General features: G+C 36.9%; 1 protein-coding gene across 2 annotated transcripts in view; it reads left to right on the plus strand.

Moving 5' to 3' along the window:
* The window catches only part of LOC124555847 (AP-3 complex subunit sigma-1), a 115774-nt gene that overhangs the window by 80675 nt on the left and 11548 nt on the right, over positions 1-23551 (plus strand). The window contains exons 3-5 of one of the 2 annotated variants that reach the window (XM_047129912.1): positions 7862-8045; positions 8129-8236; positions 15465-15563. In XM_047129912.1, the coding sequence (XP_046985868.1) occupies positions 7862-8045; positions 8129-8236; positions 15465-15563 (391 nt within the window). The remainder of the gene's footprint in view (positions 1-7861; positions 8046-8128; positions 8237-15464; positions 15564-23551) is intronic. The other variant, XM_047129913.1, reaches the window with a different exon arrangement.

The raw sequence follows: 23551 nt of genomic DNA on the forward strand, positions 1-23551 counted from the left end.
GTTATTTTGCTCCCCAAATAGCAAAACTCCTTTACTACTTTAAGTGTCCCATTTCCTAATCTAATTCCCTCAGCATCACCTGATTTAATTAGACTACATTCCATTATCCTTGTTTTAATTTTGTTGATGTTCATCTTATACCCTCCTTTCAAGACACTGTCCATTCCATTCAACTGCTCTTCCAAGTCCTTTGCTGTCTCTGACAGAATTATGTCATCAGCAAACCTCAAAGTTTTTATTTCTTTGCCATGGATTTTAATTCCTACTTCGAATTTTTCTTTTGTTTCCTTTACGGCTTGCTCAATATACAGGTAGAATAACCTCGGGGATAGGCTACAACCCTGTCTCACTCCCTTCCCAACTGCTGTTTCCCTTTCATGCCCCTCGACTCTTATAACCTCCATCTGGCTTCTGTACAAATTGTAAATAGCCTTTCACTCCCTGTATTTTACCCCTGCCACCTTCAGAATTTGAAAGAGAGTATTCCAGTCAGCAATGTTAAAAGCTTTCTCTCAGTCTACAAATGCTAGAAACGTAGGTTTGCCTTTTCTTAATCTAAGATAAGTCGCAGGCTCAGCATTGCTTCACGTGTTCCATCATTTCTACAGAATCCAAATTGATCTTCCCCAAGGTTGGCTTCTACCAGTTTTTTCATCCATCTGTAAAGAATTCGTGTCGATATTTTGCAGCCCAGAGTTATTAAACTGATAGTTCAGTAGTTTTTACATCTGTCAACATCTGCTTTCTTTGGGATTGGAATTATATTCTTCTTGGAGTCTGAGGGTATTTCGCCTGTCTCATACATCTTGTTCACCAGATGGTAGAGTTTTATCAGGGCTGGCTCTCCCAAGGCTATCAGTAGTTCTAATGGAATGTTGTCTACTCCTGGGGTCTTGTTTCAACTTAGCTCTTTCAGTGCTCTGTCAAACTCTTCACGCAGTATCATATCTCCCATTTCATCTTCATCTACGTCCTCTTCCATTTCCATTTTATTGTCCTCAAGTACATCACCCTTGTATAGACCCTCTATATACTCCTTCCACCTTTCAGCTTTCCCTTCTTTGCTTACAACTGGGTTTCCATCCATCTGAGCTCTTGATATTCATGCAAGTGGTTCTCTTTTCTCCAAAGGTCTCTTTAATTTTCCTGCAGGCAGTATCTATCTTACCCCTAGTGAGATAAGCCTCTACATCCTTACATTTGCCTTCTAGCCATCCCTGCTTAGCCATTCTGGGTTTTCTGTTGATCTAATTTTTGAGACATTTGTATTCCTTTTTGCCTGCTTCATTTACTGCATTTTTTATATTTTCTCCTTTCATCAATTAAATTCAATATTTCTTCTGTTACCAAGGGTTTCTACCAGCCCTCGTCTTTTTACCTCCTTGATCCTCTACTGCCTTCACTATTTCATCTCTCAAAGCTACCCATTTTTCTTCTACTGTATTTCTTCGCCCCATTCTTGTCAGTCGTTCCCTAATGCTCTCTCTGAGACACTCTACAACCTCTGGTTCTTTCAGTTTATCCAGCTCCCATCTTCTTAAATTCCCACTCGTTTTGTAGTTTCTTCAGTTTTAATCTACAGTTCATAACCAATAGATTGTGGTCAGAGGCCATATCTGCCTCTGGAAATGTCTTAAGATTTAAAACCTGGTTCCTAAATCTCTGTCTTACTATTATATAATCTGTCTGAAACCTTCCAGTGTCTACAGACCTCTTCCATGTCATACATAAAGTTCATAATCAATGAAAATCATCACATCAGTCACTCAGTGATCTTACTGGCTTGGAAATGGAAGATGTCAGACATTGTTGAGATAGTTAGTTCGATTCTCCAAAACACATGAAGATCATCATTCAGGTCCTCCACTTAGTGATTGCATGAACATGAAAGTGACTGATCTTGAGATGACTGTTTACGGAATAGAGAAGTACTTAAAACTACACAACAGAAGAAAGGCAATAGGATCTGGAAGGATGTTTGTATGATTCTAAGCAGAATATAGGAAATAACATGCTGTCTTTCTAGCAGCAGTTCATTGTAGGTCACTGAAGCAACAAGTGTTCCAAGAAAATGGAAAAAGTTGCAAGTCATTCCTATTGCAAAAAAGTATTGTCAATCTCATTTTCATAGTTGTGGACAAATGTTGCTGATGTCATTGTGTTATGGAATTATGGAACACATTGCAGGCTTGCTTATTATGACCTTTTTGGAAAATGAAAATCTCCTCTGTACAAATCACTAAGGATTCTGCAAACAGAGATACTGTGAAGTTCCACAGGGTAGTAGACAATGGCACCAGGTGTATCAAACAAGGTTTATTGTTCAGTTTCACACCCTGGTTCTTTGACACTCTCTCTTCAGGACTTGATAAGCCAAACATTTTCTGTCCTTTGATCTTCAACACTTCGTACTGGAAGATTAGGTGTGGTGCAGTTTATCACCCTCACCACACAGCCTACACTTAGGGGCTTCTTTATTTACACCCTCTGTGCTTAGGTGTTCCTTGAAGTTCCCAGGGCCTGTCATCAGTCCTACCTTGGGTTTAGTCTGTCTCCTGTTTGAGTGCAGGGTTACAGAACTTCTCTGAAAACATGGCTTTGGAATCGTTAGCTTGTCATGTTTTTGTTTTTGGGTCATAGTCCAGTATCCTTAGAGATGGTTAGGACAGGTTCCAGTCCAATAAATGGAGTGATCACACCTGTCCTAGCCAGTGTATCAACTTGTTCATTGCCACTACTTCCTTAGTGATCAGGGACCCACAGCAGGTTTACCCTGTTGTTGTCCCCTAGTCTCACAAAGGCTTTATGGCATTTTGCAATGCTCATTGATTTCATTGCAGAGGCTAATAGAGATTTCAGAGCTGCTTGATTGTAGGAGTATATGTAGATGCTACGCTCTTTGTAGCACCTCCACAAATTCTCCTCAGCACACAGCTTGATGGTGGATATTTTGACCTGGAATACTGTGGCCAGCTTCCGTAGCAAGACTGCTCTCTTTGGTCTAGGTTGTACACCATAAATCCCAACCCCAGTACCTTCATGTATTTTCGACCCATCTGTAACCCAGACTATATCTCCTGCTCCGTGTCATGATTCATTCTTCCACTGCTCCCTACTTGAGATTGTTATGCTGAAAGATTTATTGAAGCTGCTGGAAGTTACTGGATGATCATAATGCATTTTCTCAACTGTTCCTGTATTTATCACACCATTGTTCCCAGTTTTTAGTCCGTCTGCACCTGCCGCTGCCTTCATTATAACTCAAAAGTGTAATGGGAGCATGTCCAGCATGATCTCCATCCCAGCAGTGGGTGTGCTGCTAATTCTGTCTGTTAGGGCTAATCAGGGCAGTCTCTAAACCTTGCCAAGCTCCTTAGCAGCCATCTTCTGTCCTACTTTGTTCCACCATGCTATCAGACCATGAATTATCATAGATCTTACTTCAGTGGTGTAGATCCAGTACATACTTCTGGGATTTAGACATCACTTTTTTCCACAGGCTATTATAGTGCTCATAAGAGTACCTTTCACCTTGGAACATATATTCCTTACGTGACAGGTCCATGATAGTTTTGCATCCAGGGTTATCCCTAGGTTCTTCACTACCCCCTCTACAGGTAGGGTTTCATCAAGAAGCTTAAGACTCCAGTAACTGTACTGAATATGCTTCCTTGAGAATGGCATTGTAATAGTTTTTGTGAGACTGACCCTTAGATGTTAGTTCCTGCACCAGTTTTGCAGTAGAGTTTGGTGCACATTGTGCCATTGTTCTAAGAGTACTAGCAAATTTGTCAAGTATTACTATGACCAAGTCATTTGTTTATCCCTGGCAAAAGTAGCCTCCAATATTTAGCTCTTCAATAAGTTCATTTACCACTAGGTTCCAAAGCAGTAGGGACAAAACCCCTCCTTGCAGACACCCTCTGGTGGTGGTGTTGATCATCGTTGTTTATTCATCATGGTTGCTTGTACCTGTCTTCTGCTGAATGTGGTCTTAATCCAAATACAGACAAAGGTCTCAGTACCATGTTCTTCTGCATCTCTAATCATGGATTCGAAGATCACATTGCTAAATGCCAATTGGATACCCAGGAAGATGCAGAGCGCACTTTCTTTAAATTGTAGTGCTTTTTCCACTTTCCCAGTAAGTTGGTGGAATGCTGTTTCAAATGATTCGCTTGGTTGATATGCATGTTAGTTTACATGTAGAGAAACCTCTGTTAACCTCCTTTTCTGAATATGCATATAACGTGTTTTTCTGATGTCTTTAAAAGGAAGGACGACAGACTGATCAGTCTCTGTGGCTTTGGAATTAAAACAACCCTCATTGTTCTACTAGAATTAGCAATAATTCTTACCACTAGGGTAACCCTAATCAGCGTGTATAGGAGCCTAATTAAACTCTCTCCAGCTTGTTGCAGCAGAGCTGGAAAAATTCTCCCTGGGTCTGGTGACTTAAATGGTTGAAATGCATCACACCTTGGGTTGGGTATCTGGGGAATTGGGGAATGACTATGGGATTGGATATGGGAGAGACAATGCATTGTGGGGCACTCTTTATCTGGTTTATCCACTGAGGCCCTTCTGGCATGGGAGACCCTGCCAGTAGCTGTGCTATTGCTGGTGTAGCCCTCAGCGCCCTGGGGAGACACAAGCCTCTCCAGCAACACAGACAGTGCTTCTACGACATGGTGTCCCCTGGAGAGGTCCATACTGTCGCTTAGTGAAGAAAATAAGAGCTTACAGAATATCAGACTAGTTTTGAGATTGAATTCTAACTACCTAGCAAATAGAAACCAGGATGTTTTTCTTAATGGGGTGAATTGTCAGATAAAAAAATAACTTCAGGATGTGATATCAGTCCATTATTGTTCAGCGAATGTTCGAAGAAGAGTTAGGCAACGTGTTTCTTCCTCCCACATAAGAGGGGTAGTCATTAAGCTTCAATTTTCACATAAAAATAGTTACATTATTATTATTATTGTATTTGCAGGTACAGGTGTTTAGTTTTTGGTACATATTGAAATTCTCAGTCCACAGTGCCAGAGAGGAACTAACTAATCTGTAATCAGACTATAGAAAACTTAAGTGAGGTGTAATTCTTATTTTGAATGAGTATTATTAGAATTAGGCAAGTATTTGACATCTGAGAACATAAAAATGGGAAGGTGGACTGCCAATAAAATCAGTTTCTCTTGTATTCTATTTCGTGCAAAGTGACTGCTTAGATAAATAATATTTTTGAGTAAGTGTCAGTAAAATTTGAAAATGAGGTATATTAATGTTCATGAATCATTCCACATAATTATGTGATATCAACTGGTTTACAAAAGTGATACACTTTCTTAATGAAAACAAAACCACATACATACATACATACATGCAATGTAGCACAACTTCGTTGCAGGTGTATAAGCACTGACATGGAGGTGTCTTTCCAACATGTATGTGGTAAATGCAGAAATGTGAACTATGACAACGTTATTCGGGCAAGATGTCTGTCAAAAACAGCCATTGCGGATGGTGAACAAAGGACTGCTGCTGCTGCTGCTGCTTCTTCATAACAATGCACATCCCCATATTGCAAATGTCATAATGCAGAAGCTATGCCAACTCTAGTGGGAGACACTCGGGCACCCACCCTATAGTTCTGATCTCTCCCCATGGTGACTGTTGTGCCTTCAGTCCCTTATAAAAGACCTTGAAGGGTCAACGGTTCCTGTTGTATGGGTATGTGCAGCATGCAGTTACGGCCTTCTTCACACAGCGAGATACAGTGTTTTACCAGATGGGTATTTTTAACCTGGTGTGTTGTTAGGGTGACTGCTTCAATGCTCACAATGATTTTGCCCAATTGACATATCGATTCTGGACTTTACGGCCTTCGAACATAAACTTTTTGATCACACCTTGCGGTAATAATTTTCTACCAAAGCTTTGAGAACTTTTTTGAATATATTTGTTTACCTCTCTCAAGTTTGAAGAAAGTTTTTCTAGGACATTTGGTCCTGCATGTGATGTCTTTGATCTTTATTTCATGGGCTCGTGGAAGATGTTCCACTTTTTGTGTTATGGTTGTATTGTGTCTTGTTATCTTGAGTATCAGGAGCCTATTTGAATTTTGGCCCGCATAAGAGTTGGTATAGACATATGCTGGGTACTGTTAGTATTTTAAGAGCCTTAAATGCTGGTCTACTTGATTATCATTCTTATTGCTCTCTCTTTTTAAGTGATTACTGTTTGGAGGTGTCTCCCCACAAAACTGTGCAGTAACATAGTGTCAGGTGGATTAGTGCTTAGCATGTATATCATTTTCATAATATTTGTGTCTTTTAGGTAGCTGAGTCTGTGCAGTACATATAGGCTTGAGCTGAGTTTCCCATTTAGGTGTTCTGTGTGATTATCCCAATTTACGTTTTCATCGGTTCTTATTCCAAGGAATTGTGTGTGTTTTGAGTATTCTACTATGAACTCATCTAGACAAATCTTGATATCTTCATTGTGTTGGTTTTTTTTGTTTGAAATTTAGACAAAGTGTTTAGGGAGGATTACCATATTGCGCTCAAATCACATTGAAACTCCTTCACATCTGCACTTGCCATCTGAGAACCCGTAATGGAATCTGTGCAATATTCAGTGTCATTTCCACCTTTGGTCCAAAACTAGTAGGAGCCAGACTAGGGTATTACCATGTCATGCGTAGGCTGTTGTTAACACTACAACACAAATGGCTGTGTTTGGAGTGGTTCTCCGACTGGAAAACATGGACTGCTGATGAATGGTGTCACATTATGTTCAGTGAGGAATCACGGTTCTGCATTAACCAGGATGACCATCGTGAACAAGATTTTGGGGACATGGGGAGAGGTCCGATAATTGCGTTGTTTAGGAGAGGTACAGCGGTGTTACTCCTGGTGCCATAGGGTGAAGTGCCTCAGGTCATAGCTGGTAATGATAGAGGAAACTTTTACAATACAGCAATAAGTCACGAATGTCCTGCATCCTCATGAGTTATCTCTCTGGTGACAGGACCATGGTGCCATTTTTCAACAGGATAAAGCTTGTCCACACATGACACTGTGTCTATGAACTGTTTGTGTGGTATTGAGCGTCTCCTGAGGCCAGCAAGCTCCCCAGATCTATATCCAACATGTGTGGGACAAGTTCTGACATCAAATCCATCCCATTGCCAGTATCTGGGATATTAAGAACCGATTACAACAGTTGTGGGCCAACTTGCCTCTGGAAAAGAATACAGCCACTTTGACACCCTTCCCAAATGAAACAAGGTGTTCATCGAGGTCAGAGAGGGTGCAATGCTATATTGATAAGTGGGCTCATGTTGCCAAATTCTTTGTAAATGTGACTCAGTTTTGTAATTACTGAAATAACATCACATACTCTCTCAAGCTGTGAAATTTCATTTTGTTCCCTCCTCCCGTTCTGGGTCATTCAAGTGAATGAAAAGGTGAGAAAACATTTTGAATTATTTCTAATTTGGCAGTTCTTATGACCAAACTAATTACTAATATACATGTACTCTAAGACCACTCAGTGAGTTGGCAGATGACATTAATCAAATTAATGGAAATCTTAAATACATTGAAGTATTGATAGCTTTCTGATCACTGCAGTGATAATTAACAGACAGCGCTGTCTTCTCTGCAACACATGGAATTGGCAATTGCTAAAATGTTTAGTGTAATCAAGTTGGAAATCATCTTATTTATTGACATGTTAGAAACTTTAAATTCTTCCTCTTATTAAATTTTTAGTTTATTACACAGCAATTTGACTACAACTATTAATTTATGTAGTAATATTGCATGACATTTCTGAAGCATCCTTTTTTCTGTTTCAGTCTTATAGGTGGCTCAGATTATAAGCTGATATACCGACATTATGCGACGTTGTATTTTGTATTTTGTGTAGATTCATCTGAGTCAGAGCTTGGGATTTTAGATCTGATCCAAGTCTTTGTGGAAACACTGGATAAGTGTTTTGAAAATGTTTGTGAACTTGATCTTATTTTTCATGTTGATAAGGTAAGTACAGTTTATGTTAATTCTTTGTTGTGGTTTTGAAATAACTTCCATGTAATTCTGAAATTGCCTTCTTTTTTATCTAGGTTCATTACATATTGAATGAACTTGTTATGGGCGGCATGGTATTAGAGACCAATATGACTGAAATTTTAACGAGGATTGAGGAGCAGAACAAACTAGAAAAACAGGAGGTGGGTATTCATTTTTACTTGATGCATTGACTGAAAACAGTAATCAATGTAATTTTACTTTCTTAGAAAATACAGGGCAGATAAGTCATGTGAAGTTTATGAAATTAGGACTGCATGCAAAATGAGGTAAATATTTCAATTGTACGTTATAATTGCTGGGTGTCCCAATCCTGTATTTGTACTGTTTGTAATAAAGAGAAAATTTTCCACATGACCAGGAACTAATCACACATGGATGAGCTGATCTGAAATATTGTTGGTTTTGTTGAATGTGGCCTGTATATTTTAAGGAAAGCAGACATTGGTAATTTGCATAAGTGAAAGTTATTCTATTCTTGTAGTGTAATGCTGCTTTACTTCAGTTACTGTCTGCACAGCCTTCTGTCAGATTATGTATTTGTCACAGAACCCAGGATTTATTTTTAGTGACCTACTTTTTAGTGAATGTAAAGGAGACCACTCACTGGACAGTAGAAGTGTTGTCATATACAATCACATAAAAAAAGTGAAAGCTTTGCAAGCTTTTGGACAAAATCTTTAATTACCTAGAGAATACATACATACCTACATACGTACACACACACCTCACACATACAAGTTGTTACATTGCACCGGCTGCCCACATGCCCCGCTACCTTCCCTGCCCCCTCCCCTCCCCATTTTAATCATGTTGATTATTTGTCGCATTTCATTACAGTTTTCAGTGTTTTGTTAGACACAAGTAGAAGAACAATAAATAAGATAACTTTGGTCATAATTTTCGTCATAGTTTTTAGTAAGTGAGATGGTCTAGTAATTGTCTTCATTACTGCCATTCAAAAGGGGGGGGGGAGTGTTTAAAAATTAGATTGTGTATTATTTTCATAATTGATAAATTAGATTGACGTGTCCTGGTTAGAAAGTACTCCTTGAACCATCAAACATGTGGATAAACAATAACATGTTAATAGTTCTTCCTTTGGAGGCTGTAATGAGGTAGTTAAACAACAGTGAAAATAACTCGATAGCAGATCATGTTTTCAAAACATAGTCATTAGTACCTTTTGTATGTCTCAGACATGTTTGAACCCAATTGTGTGAGCCACTTCATTTAAATATGACATTGTATTAAAAAAAAAAAAAAGTAGAAATTGGACACATTATAGCATAAGGCTAAACAATATTTTCCATGACTCACATTTCATTGAGATGTATAATAGTTTAAAAGTACTCGGTTGGGAGGACCATCTCCCTTCTCCCCCCCCCCCCCCCCCCCCCTTTTTTTTTGTATTACAGCATATTGCTTGCAAATTTAATTTCTTGCTTTTTTTTGAAAATTTGCCAAAACTTCCATTTTGTGTTTGTAATTAAAATTTGAATCTATGTAAGGAAAGAGATAGCTCAGACAAAAGATCAGTGGTAGCTGTTTTGAGAGGCAGCTGATGGTTACTTCCTTATGTACGTGGTTTGTAAAAGGCTGTGGTGTTACAAAATGTAAACATTTTATTTTTGCCATTGGTTGTTCTCCAGATTATTTTATGATGACATGAAACTTGTGTTTTTTTCATCACATACTTGGAGGTTTTGTAGAGAAAAATCTTCGAATTATTTCAGTGTTTTTACATTCCAAAAGAGTGTTTGAACTGTGAGACTGGTCTTAAGTCTCGTTTCATTGATAGCTGTCTACTCCCCCCCACCCGTTTGTTATTAATGAAATGTTCCCAAGGGGCTCTCATTAGAATTTTATGTACTGTCATCTGTAATTGCCTGTTTGCAATGGTATGTGGTCGTTAAAATTTTTAAAAAGATATTTATGTGATTGTGTTGAATTCATATGTGTAACATTACCACCTGAAAATGTGTTTATGTAATGTCTGAAACTTGAATATTTGTTTGTTAATGTCCTTGGGTTTTCTGTATGATGGTCATCTTTCACTCAAAACAACAATTGAAGAACCTGAGTCTGAGGTGTTCCACTTTTTGCTATGATTCCAAATTTTTGTTGCAAATATGAAATAAAAGTTAGGGTAAACTGGCAGCAAATCGTTCTGGTTGTAGATGACCTGTAATCTCAGAGTCATTGGACAATCAGAATTGAGTGTTTGAAAAACATTGTATTTCCTGATCAAAATTGAGAAAAATAAAAAAAGGTCTTAAACTATACTTACTATACTATGAGTGTTCTGGTCTTTGAAATCATTTTTGAAATATAATTTTGGAATGGGAAAGAACAACACTTTAATGGGTGACACAATTGCTTATAAACACATTTGAAATGCAAACAGAAGTACTAATAACGTTTTATAAATACTGACGTCTGAAGCTGTATTCTTATCCAGCAAACATTGAATCTCCATAATGAATTAATATCATCTATAAGTACTGCCAGATATCTGTACATAGGAAATATGTAAGAAAAATTAATATGAGGGGTCCTCATAACAGTAATAGAAACCAAAACAATTATTTAAAAAATTTTTGTCGGTCTGTCCGTCCGTCCGTCCGTCCGTCCGTCCATACATCTGTCCATATGTTTGTATGTGCATCATGCAAAAACTACCACACGAAATTGTATGCGGTTATCACAGTTGTATTGTTGGAGGTCTAACTTAAAATTTGGTACGTGTTTTACCTTGATACCCGGCCTGGAGACCAAGTTATGTATACGTATAGTGTGTTTACTTTAGCCTAATTGGGTCAGTATGGGGAAATACGAATCCATAGGAGGTGCAGGGAAACTGTCTTAGGAACCTTTAATTGCTTTTTTGTGAAAGCAGTTGTACCACAATCAGATTATTGGTCAACTGGTAGTTGTCCATGAAAATGAGTAAAATTAGCTTTTTAAATATTGATCAACTTAGTTTTGTGTAGGGATCATTTGATTATATTGGAAGAAAGAAATTGGGACAGCAGTAGTTCTATAAAACTAAACTGAATAAACCAGGATAGAAATGATAGACTCTGCAAAAAGTAATACTTTCGAACATCTTATCGTAATAATAATAATGTTAACAGTTTAATTCCATTATCTATAGACATTCTTGAATTGGTGTACTATTATTATTGATAAGTTTGTCAAGTTGACACTACTGTTGTCGATCATAAGTTCGTCGAGCTGACTTTAAAAATCAGTTTTGTACATCTCTTAGGAGGTTTTTTCATCGTGTCTTATCAATGTAAGTGATATAATTGTTGAGATTTTGTGTTAATGTCTTCATTTGTTTAACTTCTTTCATTCTTGAATTCATTCATTAAATGGTGAAACTATTATCGTTGACAAGTTTGTTGTTTCATCCACTTGAATCGTGAACCATCATGAAGTTCGAAAAATCCTGAAGCTTATTATCAGTGAGAAAAACGGATATAAAAACTGAACCTGATGCTGTCCAAAGGGCACAGCAGTAAAGAATTGGTGTGTTTGTAAGCACAGATTCTTCAGTTTTTGTAATTTCGTTAAATACAACACTAGGCTTTTCCCTGTTGTTATTTTATGCTTTACATATCTTTATATGTGCTCACAAACGCATGAATTCTTTACGGTCATGGCCTTTGGACAGCTTCACCTTCAGTTTTTTATATCCGTTTTTCTCACTGATAATAAGCTTTAGGATTCTTCAAAATTCATGCATTTTCGTCATCCGAAGCAGATGAAATTGCAGGAAAAAGCTAGATGCTTAATAATAATAATAATAATAATAATAATAATAATAATAATAAACCCACTGTTAAGAGAAGAATCTGAAAAAAATTCTCACAGGATATAAAATTTTGCCAACTTCAACCTCTGACCTTAAAATTGTACCATCATTTTAATTCAAGCTTAATTTTTGTATTTGAAGAAATCATACTAGAGAAATGTTGTTGCCACCACTAATTGTTTGTTACATGATAATCTTTTAATATATGGCATAATAGAAATTATTACTAGCTCAAATGTTACTGAAGTCAGTTTTGGCTATATATGCATGAACATGGGTGAAGAAGTGGACCTCCAAAATAAATGCACAGCTAGATAGTTGCAGGGAAACCAGTCATAAAATGTACACGATAATTTAGTGATTAATTAGTAAAGTTATCCATGATCTCTGGTCATGGGGAAGAGAATGGAATGGAAAAAGACAATCACCAATGAAATTTTGAAATATCATACTAGATTTTAATACTGATGTTTAGTACTCATAAAATAATTTTTTATTGGCTTCATACATAATTTTATGTTGAAATTATTGTTCATTTTGTTTAGCTGTACACATCTACAATTATTTGATTTATTTCATTGTAGGCTGTAGTGTACCTTTGTTCCCAAATTTGCACATCCACAGAAGCTGCAGTTATTTCTTAATTTTAAATTAGTTATAGTAGTACATAATGCTATTCAAAGCAGTGTATTGGTGTGAGATGGAGAGTGAAATAAGCAAAAACCAAAAACATTTCCCTATAGGATCTTAATTCAGATAGCAGGCATCACTTCTGGTTGATAATGCATAAAAAATAACTTGGAAATAAATGACCTAACTGTTTTCTCATTAAATGAACAAAACTGCTGTACATTTTGAAAAACTGGAATTAAAAGGCTGTGTGGTGGTGGTGAGGCGATTATAACCTGGAAGAACTACAGTGAGTGAGTTTCCTTGGTATGCTCATAGGCTTCTCCAAATATGGAGACTGACAAAATGATGATATGTCAAAGATTTTGAGAAATGTCAAATGCTCTGTGAAATAAGTTGTCTAAAACTACGAAATAAATTACATTAAGGAAATATTTCACATTCCTTTGAATGACACTCAGAATTGTGTTCAACAGATGAGATGCATCAAATGTTTGAGATGCATCAAATGTTTGAGATGCATCAAATGTTTCTCTAAATTTATTTTATTACTTACTTTTAGACAAATCCTTTCACAAAACATTGGACTTGTCTTTTTCCAGAACACATGAAGTATTATATATAGAAATATCGATTGGTATTCTGTTGTTATTAAGAATGTATAGATCAAGATAAAGCAAAGGTGACTCAATTTATCATTTAATTTGGTAATTATATTACTTTTTCAATTTGAATAAAAATTCACAATTTCTACTCCAGTATAACATTTATGCACAAAATGGTTAGGCCTTGAAAAGATTAATGTTTTGACATTTCATTTACATAACTAACAGAGTGACTTCGTGAAATGTGTAAATTTTCCCTCAGATCATGAATTAAGGTTTTCTTAGTTAGTCTCTTTACTTTGAAGCGATTAAATCTTTCTTTGCAAAATTAGACCTCAAGCTAGTCAATTTGTTATCCTTTTTGTCCATTTCCTGCTCTTTGTTTTGGTATGAAAATTCTGACAAAAATACATTGTGTAATTTCTAGGGAGTCTTGTTTTCATTCTGCTAAAACATTTGACCAAAAAATTGTAATACAGCAGTAAGAAATAAAGATAATGCCTTGGCACTGTATTTTGATCCAAGTGATGTTTTCTAAATTTAAAGAGAATACATGTAAATATACTTTAAAATTATAGATTGGTCTCTTCATAGGTTTGAACACCGCTCTAAATAATCAAAATATTTGAACTGTTGACCACGCTAAGCCACAGTGCAAACAGAATGCTGCAGTTGGATAAAAACACAATTTCCATGTCTTTGATGGTACGTCAGAATGAAATAATTTTAAAGCCTCTGTGAGCGAAGGATTCTGATGCTCCTGGAAGTTAGGAATTAGAATGTTTTAATTGATAAATCTTATGATGGAAGAAACCTGACCTGACTCCATGCCTAGAGCCTAAGAGAAGATCTAGAATGCCACCCAGTCCTAGGAGTAGGTGGGAAAATGTGAACATTTATTACCCACCTCATAGACTCCTTTCCTCACTGAATGCAGATTGTTATTTAAGTTGAACGCCTTAGCACAGTATATTAACTGATAAAGAAACCACATGATCTGTCCTCCTCAAGACCTATAAATTTTTGATAGGAACTTTAATCACTTCACTTTAGTCTCTTCACTTTAATTCTGTGCAGATACAACATATTAAGGAAACCATTGAGGGGATTGAACTGCATGTGATAACACATAGATGTGTTCCACCATTTCAACAGACCCACTAAGCTGTTTACACATTACACAGGTTTTGCTAATAGTAAGGCATTTCTTACCACAGTTATTCATTTGTTTGACCGCATCTTGCCACAGTAATTTTTTCCCAGGTCTGGAACACTAGGAATTATTCTGTGGGGGTTTCCTTGTTTGTTTTTGGAGTGTTTCTCCTGATGCTATGAAGTCATGTTATATACCTACATCGTCACACATGCTTTTATGTGATTGACTTCTCTGTAACTTTGTGAGAAGCTCATATTTTGGCCCCATCCATTATTTATGATGTCAGCTGTACAAAGCGTAGCATAAATCCACAGATCGGCTATTATATGGAACACACTTGCCTACTGGAAAGACAGTGAATAAAGCCTTTAAATAGTCACCTAAGTGATACACTGTTTTAGGATGTCTCCTGAAATTCTAAAAATTTTTGATGATTTGGTAAAGTTAGCAGACTTAAAAATTAGTATACATGACTTATTTTCAAGAGAAAACCAAAATACATGATGATAGGCTGAAAGCTGAAATTCTCGATTCTGTCTTATGATATTTATTCACAGCGAAAAATGGGGCAATTTTGCCACCACTCAGTTGCTGTATGGTTACAGAGATGAGTGACATTGTAAATAATATTAGTGCCATTGGAAAGTAGCTGAAATTGCAGCAATTCAGGGAGACCATTAAAATTCCTGTCAGGATCTATACAGAGTAGTCAAGTGAATTACCTCCACTTTTGACTATAATTTACTGCAGATCCCTTGAACAGAGAACTGGTCCCCCTGACTGGAAGACAAATATATCATACACAACAACAACAACAACAACAAAGCCGCCATATATGACCCATATACCTGCTATTATGTCGTTCACCTCTTTCTGTCACACAATTATTGAGCATATTCTCTCTCATTCATTAATGGTGTTCCGTAGATACCTTCCTTTCAGGAATGTGAAATGAGTCAAGTTATGCACTAAGAGAATCAGCTGCAATAAATTGTGTTAACTACTGTTAAACTGCATTAATAATTAAGTATTTCTAAACTTCTACACTTTATATGTGATTACGCAAGCTAAATTTAACTCAGTATATGTAACACAAATGCTGCAGTCATTTGTATTAAATTGCAACTATTTATCTTCTGCTGCTGGTTTAATATCAACAGGATCACACCAAATTGATAATAAGAGGCCTATTTACAGTGGACTCTGCAGATTATAGTGCAGCTAAGAGGGCTGTTGAATCATTGCATGTAGATAATCAGGTAATAAATTAGAGGAATTGTTAACTATGATGTGTTTAATTTTATCTTGCTTTAAAAGTAGTCTCCATTTCTTGCTTTATGTTTCATAGGAGCACAATTTAGAACTTTGAACCAGAATACAGAATTCCGGTCAGAAAACTAACAGTTGAAGTGTACATAACAATTAGTATTCCATTCATGGAAAATCCAGTATGCAAAATATGTATAGGATAAATCATTCTTTCCCATTTCGTCTTATTCTTGATCACAATCTCAAATCCCCGACATATTCTCCAGGTAACGGCCATGCTCACAGATATTTGTTTCTCCCTTAATTTGGTTCTTAATTTCTCCTGTGGTTAACTTGTTTCCCCTCTGGCACCCAACTTTCATCCTGGACCTGCAGGTACCCAATAAATTTCACCCAAATGGCGCATAGATCCTTAATCACACACGATCCCCACTCTCAATATTTGTTCTGATGAGCCGTTTTGTGGCTGTGTTAGCACACATAACTCTGTGTTCTGTTCGCAGTGCTTCAGAGGAAGAGTCAGTACTTTCAAAAACTCCAGCCAACTACTCTGATTGTTGTGATCTGTTCAGTGCTCTCTGCTTAATGTATGAGATGAAATGGTGTTTTAACTTATTTTATGCCATATGGAAAACTGTGTCAAGAGGTAATACCTATATTTTGTAGTGATATTGATGTGGAATAACAGGCTGACCTCAAAGATTTAACTCATTGAATGTTATAATATTTTAAACGTAAAAACAGTCAACTTGTATTGTCTGGATTTGCTATGTGTGATTTGAGAGTAATGTTATGTCATTACATGTAAGAATAAGTGTGCAGCAAGTTTTTGTGCCCCCAGTGTGAATGCAATTGTGTTTGAGCTTGTTATGAACTGTGCACTGTCATGGCTCATGAAACCATTTACTAGGTCAGTGTTAGTTAACCACATGTAACACTTTCATAAAGTTACCTTTTTTCAGAGGCGTGTTTGTAAACTGATAAAATAAATGCAGTGTTAAAACACAAGATCCATAATTCAGAAGAATCAGATTCAAAGCTTTCAATTTTTTGTGGTTTCAGTACATTATTTCAATGTAGTGAAAGGATAATTCATTAGCTAAGCCTTAGACAGATTTCACCATTCACCTTTGTTAAAAATTAACTTGCATTTATGTTCTGAAGGCATCACTGATGCTGTTGCTTTACTAAAAAAAAGCTTTGACAATAAATCAGGTATTTTCTTCAAAAATTGCTGAGTGGGTACCGTTTCTTTATTGACTGTGGTGTTTTGTCTAAGAAACTGGCCTCCTGTCATGTACCTTACATCATTCTCATCATTAATAGCAGTGTGTGAATTGTCAAAATGACTGGTTGGTTGGTTGGTTGGTGGGCTGGTTTGAGTTATCATATCCCATAGATCATAAATGAGTTACCCAAAATGTTATACCAAATGACATGAGTGAATGAAAATATCCAAAGCATGTTAGCTTAGTGATTTCAATATTCCTTATGTTGACAGTTGTTGTTAGTGAAAATGTATCTGGACCTAATTTTTTTTTAGCTTGTGTGTGGTTTTTCCAATTTATTTTTTGTCTGTATGCACACCCAAAAACTTAGAACTTTCTGCAGTGTTCATTATTTCTTTTTTTATACTGTCAATTAATTGGAAGTAGGCTGTGTTTTTGACAATTCAAAATTGGGCAAGCTGTGATTTTTCAAAATTGAAGAAAGTCCATTTGTACTGAATTGGTGAATAAGTTTCGCATAAACATTATTACTATTTCCTGTCACAATGCTACTTGACTTGACTTTACAGTAATAACTGTATTGTTTGAAAAAGACCAATTTTGCCTCCTAATAAAATAAGCTGGTAGATCATTAACATAGTCCAAGAACAGAAATGACCAATGATTGAATCATATGTAGCACGAAATGTTATTTCTCCCCATACAGAAGAAGATAGTATCTCCTGTGAATTGTTTGAACAACTTTTCTGCACCTCATTTTTCAAATAGGAAGTAAACCAGGCACACACTAAAATGTATTCGATGCAATTAATCGTATTAGAAAGTTCTCCCTCAGGGTACTGTTCATTGTAAACACACAGTTTTGTTGGGTATAAAATACGTCCTGCAAAGGCACCAAGATGTTATGATAATTTATCCAACTGTTTTGGACAAAGTTGGTGTGCAGTATGAACTAAATAAAACATTAATTAATTATGAAGGTATCTGAGAAACATTTTCATACTATGTTAATCACACTTGATACATAATATGTATGTGTGTGTGTGTTCTTGCATAGACTGTAATAATTTCACAGCTGCACAGCAAGAGCAAAACAAAATGTTGAAGTGATATGTATTGTCATTCCACACATTTTGCTCTTCACCTTATTTTCTCCAGTTTCTGCAGAAAACAACTTAATGTAGAACACTTCACAACTTTTACCAACTTCTTGAGCGACGGGTTTTTAATTCTAAAAGCAGAGGAAATATGGAAAGATATGTGTCCGTAGTTTCAGAAATAAAAACACTCAGATGGCAAAAACCATGTTGAAACTACTGGGGGAAAACAAAGCATTTTGCATAATAACAGAGCCACAAATTCTGCATAATCTGTACTGCTTTTCGTAGCAAAACAATACATTAGGACATAAGGTCACAATGAAAAATATGCCTTCTGTCTGTCAGTGTTGGTTTATTGTGATAAATGTGCGTATTACTATAGTATGGCTTCATTTTTGGGATTTCATAAGATTTGCAGAATTCTGTTATGTCCTACTAAAGCAGTCTGATTTGAGAGGTATTAAGTTTAATCAATGAGTGTAACTGATACACAAAAAGTAATGTAGTACCAACAAAAGTATTCCTATTTACTAAATGCCTTTTACGAAAGTCTACAGCAGAATTCCTTTATCATTCTCCAGTTGGAATTTGATTACATACACTCTGACAAATGATAATGTGGGTAATGTTGTCTTTCTTCAAATAGTGTTGCACAATGTGAATAATTATGTTGTGTAGTTTAGTGCAGTAATGTTACCAATATAGGAAGTGGAGTACTATATTCATGGGCAACCACAGAAAAATCAGTGCCAATTTCAAGCCAGCTGAGAGATTTCAACATCAGTTAGTGTTGGAATGTATCTGTGTGTAATTACTGTTAGGGGACCCTGAACTCACTTAGCAAAGTCAGCTCCTGTGTCTTTAGGCCATGAATCTAGGCAACCATCAAGTTAGAAGTGATTCTTTGTTGTGCAGTATTGTTATGTACAGGATCAGTCCTACAGAGACCGGCTATAACATGTTATCTGACAGATTTCGATAACTGAAATGCAACTGAATGGCATGAGATAAGTCAGTGTCACCACCAGTGTAAGTGTGATGTCAGGATTGGTGTTTGCATATTGTGATGTGGGAGTCACATAGTGTATTGGGGTAATTGACGGTAGAAAACCAGTTCTGCTATTCCTGTAGAAATGGCTTTATATGTTTCAACCATCTGCTCAGCTAGTGTGTTCTTCAAATGCACTCAAAGCTTCAACCTGCATCAGTCCCCCCCCCCCCCCCCCCCATTCACTTTATATTTTGTAGAAGTTTCGTGGAATTAGCACTTCTGGAAATTTGGGTGCATTGAATTCTCATCTTCAGTTTTTCAGTGTATGCTATGTTGATTATATGACAGTCCACAATTTTTAGCCAGGTGTCTGGGCTCAAGTCCTGATCTGGCACTCAGTTTCTTGTTGCTATACACTATGTGATCAAAAGTACCTGGACACCCCCAAAAACGTAAGTTTCTTATATTAGGTGAATTGTACTGCCACCTACTGCCAGCTACTCCATGTCAGCAAACTCAATAGTCATTAGTCATTGTGAGAGAGCAGAATGGGGCACTCTGCAGTACTCACGGACTTCGAATGTGGTCAGGTGATTGGGTTTCACTTGTCTCATACGTCTGTACGCAAGATTTCCACACTCCTAAACATTCCCAGGTCCACTGTTTCCAATGTGACAGTGAAGTGGAAACTTGAAGGTACACGTACAGCACAAAAGCGCACAGGCCAACATCATCTGTTGACTGACAGAGACCGCCGACAGTTGAAGAGGGTTGTAATGTGTAATAGGCAGACATCTATCCAGACCATCACACAGGAATTCCAAACTGCATCAGGATCCACTACAGGTAATATGACAGTTAGGCGGGAGGTGAGAAAACTTGGATTTAATGGTCAAGCAGCTGCTCATAAGACACGCATCATTCCAGTAAATGCCAAACGACGCCTTGCTTGGCGTAAGGAGCATAAACTTTGGACGAATGAACACTAGAAAAACATTGTGTGCAGCGACAAATCACGGTACACAGTGTTGCGATCCGATGGCAGGGTGTGGGTATGGCGAATGCCCTGCGGTTGTGTTTTTCATGGAGGGGGCTTGCACCCCTTTTTGTTTCGCATGGCACTATCACAGCACAGGCCTACATTGATGTTTTAAGCACCTTCTTACTTCCCACTGTTGAAGAGCAATTCGGGGATGGCAGCTGCATCTTTCAACACGATCGAGCAGCTGTTCATAATGCACGGCCTGTGGTCGAATGGTTACACAACAGTAACATCCCTGTAATGTGTTGGTCTGGACAGAGACTTGACCTGAATCCTATAGAACACCTTAGGGATGTTTTGGATCACCGACTTCATACCTCTCCTCAGTGCAACACCCCATGAATACGGGCTGCCATTCCCCAAGAAACCTTCCAGCACCTGATTGAATGTATGCCTGTGAGAGTGAAAGCTATCAAGACTAAGGGTGGGCCAACACCATATTTACCGATGGTGGGTGCCATGAACTTTTAAGTCATTTTCAGCCAGGTGTCCAGATACTTTTGATCACTTAGTGTATATAATCTTCTTGTGCTTTTTTTCTTCAATAGGTTACATTTTTATTAATTCTGTATATATCTTTGTATTCTTCTGGGTACTAAAAAACTCTAAAACAAGATGCAAGCTGCAACTCAGTCTTTCATGTTCCCTGCAGTAATTTGTCAAATCAGTCAGTTTTTAACGCTTACGTTCTAAAGCAATTGTTAGCATACGCCCCCCCCCCCCCCCCCCTCCCGGTGAAAAGGTAAAATCCAATTTATGATGCCGCCTTTGTGAATAAAATCATATTGTGTAGTTACAAAGCTTAACTGCTTAGAAGTCTTCTTGAATCAGTAAAATTATTGGAACAGTCTGTTGATAGATTTCATATATAAGGATAAGCAATTTTAAGAATACAATATAAGTAATAAAAACCTTTTTGATATGTGCATTTGCAGTTGATTTTCTAACAGTGAAAGAACTTTTGCTCAGTATTTTAAATTTCTGCTTCAATTTTAGTGATGTTAGTAGTTACTCGTGATACTTTTTTCATACTTGAAAAGGCCTGTATCACAGGTTTAGCAACAGTTTTGATGTTAGGACCCTTTCTTAGGGTTCTGTACATCAGTCTGTAAAAATGGAAGCCTTGTTGGATCACTTTATTGTCTGTACGTCTGACTGTTAAGAATAACTTTTTGTCAGGAATGATTAGAGATACCAAGTTCAGATTTATGTCAAATATGAAGTTGTAATGTTCCTTGGTGGTGTAAACAATTTAGGAACCATAGACCTTAGTCTCTGACCCAAAAGTCAGCTTGTTGATACCTCTACCTGTCCTGAGGAAAAGGGTCTTGACAGACAGACAGCTAGACAACAGAGTGATCATATAGCGGTTCTGTTTTTACCAACTGAGGTGCAGAACTGTAAAAGGTGAGTTATGTTTTCTTCAGTACACTTCGAGAGACGTCATGTGATGTCTGCTCAGAGCTGATCTCACCAAAGAGAAAAGACCATAAAAAAAGGAAGGGGGTGGTGGTAAAGCACATTCCAGCAAACTGAGAGGTTGCGTGATTGAATCTTGGTTGTACTATGGATTTTTCAGTTGTTGTTTTAACTTAGCCTTCTCTTCCCAATGAAGTGAGGAGTCACCGGAAACAACTTGTTCAGATTTCACATGAAACTGGAGGCCCCCATTCCCCGGTTGGATAACTGCGATAGGTTAGGGACATGTATGTTACTAAGGTGATGTACAATAGGAAGACTTGCACCAGGCCGTTGAGCCACTTGAAACAACAACAACAGTAATAATAATAATAATAATAATAATTATATATATATATATATATATATATATATATATATAATAAATGAATAAAATAATAAATAAAATATAATAATAATAATAATAATAATAATAATTTCTTCTTCCTCTTCGTTTCACCCAACTTTGGGGTACGTTGAATCAATCACTTCTGTGTGTTCTGTGCCTTTCTTTTCGCCCAGTACTGCTTCATTCTTTCTGATCTTGCTTTTCTTTCCTCATCAGAGATGACAATCGTTCTTTTCTTTCTATTTTGGAGCTGGAATCCCTCTTTTCTGTCTTTGCTTATCATTTTTGCGGTCCTGTCTGTGAGCATTTTTTCTGTGATGTGTAGTTCTCTTAAGTCTTTCTCTGTTTGGATAAACCAATTTGGTTTGGATTTTTTATTCCTGAAGTAGTCAAACATTCTTTTTGTAAGTCTATTTGGGTTCATTCTGAGAATGTGCCCATAAAACTCAATTCTTCTTTTCCTCGTTGTATCCGAAAGTTTTTCTGTGGTTTTGTAGAGTGTTTCATTTTTGGTATGAATTAGTTTGTCGTTATGAAATTTGGGGCCTACAATTTTTCTCAATATTTTTCTTTCTTTGATCTCTAGCCTTTCAATTGGGCCATGGTTAGTGATAGATAATGTCTCAGCTGCATATAGTGCTTCTGGTTTAATGACAGTGTTGTAATGTTTTATTTTTGAATTCCATGAGAGGGACTTTTTATTATAAGTATTTTTAGTAAGCTGAAAGGCTAGTTCAACTTTGTTTCTTCTTAATTCTATTGCTTTTTTCTCAAGGGCGTTCCAGCTAATCCATTCACCAAGATATTTGAATTCTTTAACAATTTCGATCTTTTGGTCTCTTACTTTAAGATATTTCATTGGCTTTTTTATATTTGTGATTATTTTGGTTTTTTCAAAAGAAATTTTAAGGCCTATTTTCTCTGCTTGTTTCTGTAATTCAAGGATCTGTTCTTTGGCTTCTTCCCATGTTTCAGCTAGTAGGGCCATATCATCTGCAAATGCTAGGCAATTAACCTTGATGCCTTTGTTTTTTGTTCCTAGTCGGATTCCACTATTGATTTTCTTGTTCCATTCTCTTACTATTTTTTCTAGGGCACAGTTAAATAACAATGGAGAGAGTCCATCACCTTGTCGTACTCCAGTTTTTATCTCAAATAGGTCTGAGAGTTCTCCCATAAATTTAATTTTGGAGTATGTGTTGGTGATGGTTTCTCTAATTAGGTTTGTAGTTTTATTGTCTAGGTTCAATTCTTTTAATATGGAGATTAGAGATTCCCTGTCTATGGAGTCGTACGCCTTTTGAAAGTCAATGAATGTGATGACATACGCTTTTGCTCTCGATTTTTGGTAGGCCATAAGATTTTTGAGGTTTAGAATTTGTTCTGGGCAGGATCTTCCCTTTCTGAAGCCTGCCTGGTATTCTCCAAGTTGACAATCTAGCTGGGGTTCTGCTCTGTTCAAAAGGACTTTAGACAGTATTTTGTATGTTACGTCAGGGAGCGAAATCCCTCTGTAATTGTTGGGGTCTGTTCTGGATCCCCTCTTATGAATTGGGTGAATGAGGGCCATCTTCCATTCATCCGGAATTCTTTCTGTTTTCCATATTTCTTCAAATATGTTTTGGAGAGATTCTATGGCATTTCTATTGACATTTTTCCACAGTTCAGCTGTAATTTGGTTCTCTCCTGAAGCCTTATAGTTTTTGAGATTCAAAATGATTGATTGTAGTTCCTCGACGGTGGGTGGTTCTGAGTTAGGACTTGTTGAAGTTGAGTTGCTGAAATCCGTTTTTTCAATTGGTTCTTTAC

This window comes from Schistocerca americana, chromosome X, assembly GCF_021461395.2.
Source record: "Schistocerca americana isolate TAMUIC-IGC-003095 chromosome X, iqSchAmer2.1, whole genome shotgun sequence".
Lineage (NCBI taxonomy): Eukaryota > Metazoa > Arthropoda > Insecta > Orthoptera > Acrididae > Schistocerca > Schistocerca americana.